Source organism: Bison bison, unplaced genomic scaffold (assembly GCF_000754665.1).
Source record: "Bison bison bison isolate TAMUID 2011002044 unplaced genomic scaffold, Bison_UMD1.0 scf7180017864482, whole genome shotgun sequence".
In the NCBI taxonomy this organism is placed as follows: domain Eukaryota; kingdom Metazoa; phylum Chordata; class Mammalia; order Artiodactyla; family Bovidae; genus Bison; species Bison bison.
In genome coordinates, this window is record NW_011495042.1 from 2,703,276 (window position 1) to 2,713,458 (window position 10,183).

At 53.3% G+C, this 10,183-nt stretch overlaps 2 protein-coding genes across 6 annotated transcripts in view; one reads left to right on the forward strand and one right to left on the reverse strand.

Annotated features, from left to right (window-relative positions):
• Nucleotides 1-9,626, forward strand: part of ZDHHC3 (zinc finger, DHHC-type containing 3) — a 68,496-nt gene extending 58,870 nt beyond the window's left edge. For 3 of the 4 annotated variants that reach the window (XM_010862421.1, XM_010862420.1, XM_010862423.1), the window contains 2 exons: nt 110-364; nt 9,554-9,626. In XM_010862421.1, the coding sequence (XP_010860723.1) occupies nt 110-364; nt 9,554-9,589 (291 nt within the window). In that variant the 3' untranslated portion in view covers nt 9,590-9,626. Of the gene's footprint in view, nt 1-109; nt 4,966-9,553 lie in introns of those variants that run through there. The other variant, XM_010862422.1, reaches the window with a different exon arrangement.
• TMEM42 (transmembrane protein 42) overlaps nt 9,490-10,183 on the reverse strand; it is a 3,627-nt gene continuing 2,933 nt past the window's right edge. The window contains exon 3 of one of the 2 annotated variants that reach the window (XM_010862418.1): nt 9,490-10,152. In XM_010862418.1, coding sequence (XP_010860720.1) covers nt 10,012-10,152 — 141 coding nt within the window. In that variant the 3' untranslated portion in view covers nt 9,490-10,011. The remainder of the gene's footprint in view (nt 10,153-10,183) is intronic. The other variant, XM_010862419.1, reaches the window with a different exon arrangement.

A 10,183-nucleotide genomic window follows, 5' to 3' on the forward strand; every position in this document is an offset into this window, starting at 1 on the left:
CCCCAGCGCCCCTCCCTGCCCTCTGAGGAGCCCCCAACCCTGGGCCTCGGCGCTCTGCTGTGCGGGGGGCCCCAGCACGCTGACCCTCTGTATCCCATTCTCCCCGCAGGGCATCGAGCGCCTCCAACGAAAGAAGCAGCGCAGGGAACGCAGGGGCAGCTGGAAGTCGGTCAAAGAGACCTTCGGCGGGGACTTTTCCCTGAACTGGTTCAACCCCTTCTCCGGACCGCGTCACCCAAAGCCGCTCAGCGACAGAGACTGGGTGCGACAGGTGTCCTCGGTGTCGGACACGGAGAACACAGAGACGACGACAACGACGACAGAGGAGCCGTCGGAGGAGCCGAAGAACGAGGACTTCGTGGAGGTGGTCGATGAGTGACGCTGCGGGCGGGGCCGGCACCGGGCCTCGCTGGCGGCAGCCCGGGGCATCTGGGCACCCCACGCGCTCCCCTCACGCCCCTGACCTCTGACCCCCGACCCCCTCCCCACGCCGGGCCAGGTCAGGCGGCGGGGGTGGACGCAGCGTGACGGAGGCAGACGAGAGCCCTGCTGTGAGCTCCCCACCCTGTGAGGGATTGTCAGGAACCATCCTCCGAGGCTGGGCAAGCTTCTCAGCCTCCACAGCCTCACCCAGCAAAGGAAGCTCCGAGCAGGGCAGCCCCGGGGCAGAAAAGAACTTGCCTCTCTGTCCTTCCTTGGGGTGTCTGTCTTCTCTTGAGAAGGTTGGGGCCCAGGCTCCTGGCTTTTGGGAACTAAGGCTGTGAGGCAGTGACGGAAGGACAGAGCAGGGCTGGCCTTGGGAACCTGGGGGGGATGCCAGCATTAGCAGAGATGGGCCTGGGCAGGCGGCAAGGATCCTGGCTGCTCCCCAGAAAGGGCTACCCACCACCAACCCCCTTGCCTGCCTTACTAGGAGACAGCCATGGCGGCCTTGGCTGCCTCCAGGGCTCCAGCTTGGTTTGAGAGTGGGCCCCACACATGTGGGACATGCACGGTAGGCACGAGCCTAAGTTGTGACAGCAGCACCCAAACAGCTCGCATTCCACAGACACCAGAAGCCTCAGTCCGCTCCGAGCCATCCTGTCCCGGGGCTAAGACTCTGTCCACTCCCGGTGGAGGGGCAGAAGGACAACCTATGTAGAGCTCCTGGAACTCCAACCTCCCCTGTGAGAACTGCATTTAACTGTCCCTCCTGAAAAGAGTCTAACCACCCACATGGGCAGAACTGACCAGAAAATCTGGCCTAAGAGTCTTAGGCCTGTTCTCCCAAGACAGTGTCCTTTCTTGGGGCGTCTCTCTCAAACCATGAATGGGGGCCAGGGCCTGCCGATTGAGAAGCAGGAAGGCCCCCTGTCACACACACAGACCTCCCACACTACCAGGCTGAGCCGGGACCCTGCTCATCCCTTGTGAAGCCTGAAGTGTCCGTGATCATTCCTGAAGGCCTGAGCAGAGCGTCCTGGGTTCACAATCCCCGTTCTCATAGCAGCTGAAGCACCATCTTTCACAGAGTCCAGCAGAGGGTTGGCGCCCTGTGGTGACTGTGGGTAAGAAAGGAGGGCCAGGCAGTGGCCTAGTTCTGGGAGGGCACCCTTGGGCATTCCATAAAGGTGGCGATTGTCAGAGAGACACTGCCGTCCATCCCCAGTGACCTGCCAGGCTCTGGGTTTTCTTGTGGAGGGGCTGCTTCTTTCCTCATCCCAGCTCTAATGATGTCTCACAAGAGGGCGACAACAGGACTCTGGCATTGATAGAGTAGTTGGCAGGGCATGGGGCCTTCCACACCCAGGCCGTAGGCCTCTTTTCTGGGTCCGTATCAGCTTTAATATTTATTAACGGCCACATAAGGGACCCTGGGAGCTCTTAAGCCTGTTAACTCACCATCTAGGCAGGATGTTGCTACGGAGGCCTGCTAGTTTTTATCCTTACCCAAAAAAGCATCCAAGGCACAGGCTTGATGGACCATACACCCAAGAGACTCCATGCTGGGGAAGGAAAGCCATCCCAACCCCTGGAGTCCCCAGGAGGCTGTGGTTAGAAGAAGGGGAGAGGGGTCACTGGTCACTGTTTGCAGACAGCTTCAGGGGTCTCTGCTGAGTCCAAGCCTGAGGTCAAAGGCATGTGCTGAACCACAGGGCCCCTGAGAAATGTCCCTGCATGACAGGTTTGAAACTGGTCTTCCTCTGGTCATCATGGCCTGAAAGCAGAAGTACCCACCAGGCCCAAAGCCACTTCTGCTTTCAGATTGGTGGGTGCAGAGGCCTTTCACCTGCACAGAGTGGGACCCAGCCCCGACCCCTCTCCTCGCTGAGCCCATCTTCCTCCACACTAGACACATGAGACCATGTCCCAGGAGAGGCACCTGGGCCATGTGGGAATCACCTGCCCAACCCTAAGCCTCGTGGCCTCGCACCAGCAACCACAGTGGCCTTCTCTCCATAGTGGCTGTCGCTAGTGTGATATTCTGCTTAACCCCAAACTTACCACTGGGCAACTGATGTCAGAACAAGCTGAGGGCTGCAGGGAGGGAGGCCAGGCACAAGCCTCCACCTCTTTGTTTGAATAAAAAGCTCTCTGGTCCACCTCAGCTGCCAGAGTCTCGTGTCTTCATGGAGCTCCCAGTCTAGACCCTTGGGGTGCATCCTGCCTCTCAGGTCACCTTGAAGACATCTCTAAGCCTCTTCTCTCCCATTTGTGGCCCAGGAGACAAGTGTCACATAGCTACACCCTTGTCTTGGGATTTTCTTCCAGTGGTATTTCCAGCAGGAAGAAAACTCACCTTTTATGCACCAAACATTGATGGAGCATCTACTGTGGACATTTGGGCCAAGAGTGCCCAGAACTGAAGGTCCTTGACTCTAGAGCCCAGGCCTCCACCTCTGAATTTCCTGCAAATTTCACATAAAATATCTCTCATTCAGCCCACACGGTGCTACATGGTGCCTCTGCCAGTGTGTGTCCAGTTGGGGGGGGGTTATGGCCTTAGAGGGAGGAGCAGGCATCCCCAACGGGGTCCAGAACAAAGAAGCCTGACCCCAGAAAGAGACAGTCCCTTGACCTGGGAAGTTCGGAGGATCAGATGGCTCTCCAAGTTCCCACATGGTCCCAGCATAAGACACTAAGGAGCTTGTTCACAGAAAGAGAAAAGTGACCCAGAGGACCACATGGTCATTTCGAAGGCATCGGAGTTTAGTTAAATGTGTACTGATCATCTGAGCAAGTCTCTGGAGGGCAGCACCCAGAGAAAAACTGCAGGTAACACAAGGGCTTTGTGTTGGCACAAGGAGGTGCCTCCTTCTGGGATGACCACCATCCCCCCAGGAAGGGACAGATCCCTGCCCGAGGGAAGGTGGTTCTCCCTCCCGGGCTGGGCCACCTCCCTGTGGCCAAGAGCCTGTTGGCAGGCCGAGGCCATCTCTCCAGGTCCCTGTACTCCTGCCCACAGCTCTGCTTCTAGGCCCGCCATATGGGGCCACTAGCATCAGTCAGATGAGGTGGGGCACTAGGCGGGAGCCTTCATGGAGGCACTCCTTGGGATTCTTCTTTACCCCAAAGGTCAGGATGGGTCACCCTTCTTTAACCCCCTTCTTTTCCTGGAGCTGGTTCAAGTCAGGGCCCTTCTGGCTGGCCTGCCTGCTTTCACACCCTGAGGTGGAGGCCCACGGGGTCACTGAGGCGGCTTTATCTCTGGGGGTCAAGGAGTGAATGGGAGGTACAGGGTGATAGATTTTAACCTCCTTGACCATGAGAGGGAGGAACTGAAGCAACAGGATCAACAAATTCACTGGCCACTCTAGGGCCACGTCCAAGGTGGTTCATAAGGGCAGGCCTTCTTGAAAAGGGAAGCTCGGGTCTGGGGGCATCAGGGGACGCAGAGCTGACCCTGCTCAGCTGGGCAGGGGCCTGTGATGGGCCGGCTGGCGTGAGGAGCAGGGGTGTAGAGGGGGATGTTTTGGGTGTTAAGAGTGGGAGTGAAATGTCTGGATGAGAACAAGGTGAGGAGCCTGTGGCTTCCTTGGAGAAAGTCCAGAGGCTGTTTGGCGGGAACAGGTAGGCAGGGTCCTGCACCAGGAGGGGTGGAACCATTCACCATCTTCCCCCGTCCCTCCCCCTGCCCCGTGTCAGCCCCCTTGAAGTTTCCTGATCTTAACTTACCATGATCAAGTAGGTGGGACCACTGGCTCACCCACCACCATCACCAGGGGGCTGGGGCTTCTTCCACGTGGAAGACTGGAAATGGCCCCTGCACTGCAGGTGCCTTGAAGGCCCACCAGCTGTGAGGAAGCGCAGGCAGGGGTCATGAATTTTGGTTTCGGGTATCACAGTTTCAAGTTGCCTGAAGTTGTCAAAAGTCAAAGGCAAGCAGACAGCACGTGGTCCTCAGTCCTGCATCTGGTTTGGGCCTGGGCTTGGTGTGTGCTGAGGTCTGTAGGAAAGGCCCCCCTCTGGGAGGAAGGAGAGGTGGGAGTGAGGGGCAGAAGTCCTCAGACTTCAGGCAAACACAGCGGAGAGAGAAGACACCTTCAGCAGGCCCAGCCAGGGTGGGCAGAAGGCTCTGGTCAGCTGCTGCTTCCAGGGCTGATGTGCACTGGGACTGAAGAGGTGGTCCCTTCTCACGGGGCAAGTGGGCAGCAGCTTTGGGCTTCTGATAGCCTAGGGTCCAGGGAGGGCCTCTGGGGCTGTGGACGCCTTTGGTTCTGATCACAGACAGCCGTGGTCCAAAACTCAAGGTGGCAGGGCAGGACTCTGGGACCCAGGCTGGGCATTTCTACTGTCAATAAGGTGACCCTGTGATTCCACGTGACCTGGCCCAGTGCTTGTGATGCTGTGGTTGGTTGGCCTTTGAATGCTATCTTTCACCCAGCTAGCTCTTAAATCTGCCCTCATATGAGTAATCAAGCCTGATCATCTGAAATCTAATGAGTAATAAAATCTAATTATCTGAAAGCTAATATCTAAGGTTTCCTTGGAAGAAAAGCTATGACAAACGTAGACAGCATATTAAAAAGCAGAGACATCACTTTGCTGACAAAGGTCCGTCTAGTCAAAGCTACGGTTTTTCCAGTAGTCATGTATAGATTTGAGAGTTGGACATAAAGAAGGGCACCAAAGAATTGATGCTTTCAAACTATGGTGCTGGAGAAGACTCTTGAGATTCCCTTGGACAACAAGGAGATCTAACCAGTCAATCCGAAAGGAAATCAACCCTGAATATTCATTGGAAGGACTGATGCTGAAGCTCCAATACTTTGGCTACCTGATGCAAAGAGCCAACTCATAGGAAAAGACTGATGCTGGGAAAGATTGAAGGCAGGAGGAGAAGGGTATGACAGAGGATGAGATGGTTGGATGGCATCACCAATTAAATGGACATGAGTTTGTGCAAACTCCAGGAGATGATGAAGGACAGGGAAGACTGGGGTGCTAGAGTTCATGGGGTCGCAAACAAAAATCCCTAGGCAAGAAATGCTTAAATGTTCAACCAAGGCTCAGAACCGGTCAGAGCTGCCACCTCCTTCCGGGGCATCAGGCAAAGTCTAGTTGGTGATGAGAACAGTCTTCTCAGCAGGAACCTGATGAGAAATTTCTTCTCAGCAGGAACTTGATGAGAAATTTCTTGAGTCCAGGTTTTGTTAGGATGCCTTGTATGTGGAATCTGATGGGTTTCCCCTGGCTTCACTGTCCTGGAAAATTCAAAGACACACAACCATTCAGTTGGGGAGTGCTGCGGGAGAGGGGAGGGGCGCTGTGTGAGAAGCCGGGAGTCCCAGCCTCAGCTTAGCCTCTTTGAAGGGTCCTGGCTGGTCCTGGGCAGGGCACATGGGCGTCCACACTGCGTGCTGTGAGAAGTACCTAGCTGTAGATGATTACTAAGGATGAGACCCAGGCTGGAGAGTCAGTTGCAGCCGTTAGGGCTGGAACACGCTGCCAGGGCTGGGCGGGGATGTCAGTAGTATTTCTGCCATTGGGAGCACTGCGTATAAACCGATGAGCTGAAAACAATTTCAACCTCCAACTTGCTGAGTCTGATCCACACACCGATTTTTACAACTTGAATTATTATAGAAGACCTTCACACTGTAGAACAGACATGCTCCTCTAGCTTATTCTGAAAGATCAGAAGATCCAGAAGTACAGTGCTCAAGTTCCTACACAGTCTCAGTTAGCCAAAGTGAGCAGCAGCACCTACTGTTTACAAGGTACCTCAAACATCCCTAGAGACATGACTGCCTGGAGACACGTGTGTTTTCCCCAACTCCTCTCAGGAGGTGGGAGAAATTTTCTGCTAAGCCACTTAGGTGAGGGTGGGGAGTGAAATTCCCCAAGAGAAACTCTTGACGCTTAAGTCGTGAAAGACCCCTCACTACCTTTGGGAGTGGGGTGGGGTGGGGGGTGCGGGGAGGGCAGGAGGTGCGCACCTGCAGGAAAGAGTTGCTAAGAAGCTTTTCACTGTAACTTTTGCATCTTTAGAATTTTGTACTACGTGCAAATAATTACTTATTCCAAAAATTAGAATGTTAAAGATTCAGTTGAGCGAAAACTTAAAAAAAAATTGCCTATTGATGCATCACTTCTTCAGAAAATCTAATTTGGAAAAGCAAAGTGTTATTTGTCTTAGGAATACACCTGGCCTGAAGACTAAGCCAACCAGGGCACCCCCCAGGGGTCTTAGGGACCCACCCCAAGCCAAGACTGAGCTCCAGGCAGGAGCCCTGTCTGCCTCTAGTGGCTCACCTCTACTGGGAGCTTAGCATACTGGAAAGATACAAATTCCTGAGAGGTGGTCATTTCTTCAGACTCTAGAATTTCTGCAATGATGAAACCTTTGATGACTGGGTCATCATCAAACATAGGGAGTCCAAGTAGGTATTGGAATCCAAGGACACAGTTTCTTCAGATGCTGCCAAAGAGCTAGAGAGAAGGGATGTGGTAATTTACTGCAGTCCCCCCAAACGAGTTACCATCAAGCACAGAATTAGATGAAATCTGGATGGACAGAACTGGGTTACTTTGGGTAAGTCTCTTCCTCTTTCTGGAAAACAAGCAGCTGAGCTCAAGATGAAATAACAATTGCGTTATCCAGGCTCCCATCCTGAGTCCATGGAGACATCACCAGCTTTAGGACTTTCTGCCCATTCTCAACTGCCCTGGCTACCCACAAACTTGGTTAGAGTAGGCATTTGAGACAAAATCTTTGCCATCATAAAAGACTTCCAGTGCTACTTCTAGCACCCCTGATTCATGACTGTGATGGACCCCACGCTTCTGGACTAGTAGTCTCTTTGGCCCCCATTTTCTCTGTGCATAGATTCCTTGTAACTATCAAGTGGTAGCTACTTAGGAAATGTTCATTTGTGTTAACTCACAAACTGTGAAAACCAAGTCCTCTGAAGCAGGGACACAAGTGCACATGGGGGTTATCATCCACCCCTGGACACAGGCAGACCAGTCTCAGGAGGAAGCTACATGGCCTAGTGGTAGGGGGTGGGGTCCTGCAAGGTCTCCACGAGAGGTTTGGAACAGTAAGGGTTGGGAGGTCAGACATGGGGGGCAAGAGTTAAGACAGGAATCAAAGAGATGTTCACTTCCTGAGCCAGCTGTGCAGGACTTCCACGGGGCAAATGTGGGACAGTCCTAGCACAAACAGTTAAGAACAGGAACAATCGTAAACCACTGGGGACAAATGAGATCCTTGAGCCCACACAGAGAGATTGTTTCATAGATGGATAGATGGTTGATAGATCAGACAGACAGATGATAGACTGGGGTGAGGGAAGGGTTTTGGTTACAGAATACCAGGGCCCAGCAGTTAAGCGTGGAGGGAGAGCTGAAGTTGGGAAATGACTGTGAAACCATCAGAGAAGGTTGGTTCAGACAATGAGTCATGCATGCACACTCAGTTGTGCCCAACTCTTTGTGACCCTATGCACTGTAGCTTGCCAGGCTTCTCTGTCCATGGGATCCTCCAGGCAAGGATACCTGAGTGAGTTGCCATGCCCTTCTCCAGGGGATCTTCCCGACCCAGGGACTGAACCCACATTTTGTGCATTAGCAGGTGGGTTCTTTACCACTGAGCCACCTGGGAAGCCCCAGCATGAGCTGTCAGTGGAGACTAAATTGTTGGGGGGGGGGCGGCGGGGGCGCGGCAGGGAATGACAGGAATGATTTTCATGAGGACCAGCATATTTGCATGACCTCATTTACTTGTTTACTCTAACGAACTTTGTCCTTTCTGAAATGAAACGGGAAGGAGTTGAAATGCCTCAGGGAGTGTGAAGCAGCAAAAGCTGAGATGCTGGGTGACACAGCAGAGACTGAAGTAATGCAGACATAGCCAGGGCACACTTTAAGAGCCTTAAAAACCGGAAGAGCCACAAAAGGATGCTCCAAGGAGCCTCCCAAGAGGACCTGGCAGTGATCATGCCTTGGTTTTAGACTTCCAGCCTCCAGAACTGTGAAAGAATACGTTTCTATTGGGTTAGCCACCAATTTTGTGGCCATTTGTTTCTGCCCTAGGAAAGGAATTCAGGGCACAGAGTCCATGTGTAGTACTGGAGCGTCCTCGCCCGCCGCCTCCTTGAGGCCCTGCAGTGTGACTCAGCACCCTCATGCGGGTGGGCTCACGAGGTCAGAGCAGTGCTGGGACTGCAGGAAGCCATACCTCAGCCATAATTTTTATTTTTTTTAATGCTTTTGTTTTCTGTAGTTATTGCACCTGGGTGGGTGGAAAAGACTGAAATGTCAACTGCCCGTAATGTCATATCATAAATGCTGGGGAACCATCCCGATCAGGGTAAGCTGTGAGGGAAGTGTTGGCAGGATACAACTTCCTTGTTTTTTGCCACCAGTAGGCGAGTTGGAATTTAAATCCTCTCAGTATTAAAAAACAAAACCAGTCTGCATAATGGATGATGTTTGCTGTAACTTCTGCCTCTTGGAGTCTCAGGAGAGAGATGACAGATGGAGACACACTGGTAGGGTTTTAAAAGGCAAAGTTGCTCTTATACCGAAGTTAGCGATAGTTGCTAAGGCTCTCTTGTGAGACCATCAGCCTATGACTTTTCAGCTTGTGTGTGGATTTCTGGCGGCGGCGGGGGGCGACTGTCCAATCAGGACTCAAAAATGACAAGACGGCAACTTCCCTGGGGCAGGGGGTGGTCCAGTGGTTAGGACTCTGTGCTCTCACTGCCAAGGACCAGGGTTCAATCCCTGCTCAGGGAACTAAAATCCCAGAGGCCAAGTGGCGCAGCCATAACATAACATAAAATATTGTAAGAGATATGGACAGATATGCTCCTGAATTTGAAGAACACTTGCCTGGGTAGAGTCAGGAAGGAACTGGCAGGCAGAGAGTAGCCAAGTCCCAGGCCTGGAAGTGGGGATGGGATTTCAACTTCCCTCCGAGAACTACAGCTCACCCCAGTTGCTCTTACTCCAAAAAAATGAGGAAAGGAAAAAAATCAGGACAGAATTGAGATCACACACCTGGCAGCTTAAACTTAGAAAACAAAGCATTTATTAATCCAGTTTTTCTTCTCTTGCTTTAATACAGAAGCATGAGGCTGATGGTCTGGTAACATCGATGTGAAGCCAAAAGCCCAACCAGTCCTGATTCCAAAATCCCGTGACTGGCCTTCGTCAGGCAACAGGATTGCAGTTACAGTGTGGTCTCAAGTCCATACAGGAAGCTGACCAACCCCAGGGTCTCCTGCACCTGCCGGGGCCTGCTGGGTGGGCCGGGAAACATGAGAATCAACAGCACAGTGCAGACAGATGGAGGCGGCGGCTTCGGGCAGAACACTGCCAAGCTGTACTTCCCCTGACAGAAGCTGGAGCTGTCCACCCACAAGGCTTCTTGGTCATGGGCCCACTTCCCTGGGCAGCATCCTCCTCTGGCCCAGGGTCGGAAGGCTGAGCACCCAGATCGCCCTGAGCTGCGGTCCCCACACGCCAGCCCGAGCCTGAGCCGCCATGACTGTCTTTCCAGCGGGTCTGCCCAGCCGGCTGGTGCTACCGCTGCTTGTGCGGAAGGGGCTTCCTGGGCGGTGGGAGCTCCCTGTGGATCAGGGTGAGTCCACAGAGGATGAGGAACACTCCACCCCACCACAAGACCTCCTGGCACTCTCCGTACAACACAAAACCCAGGAAGGCCTGTGGGACAGAGACAGCTGTGAGGCTGGGT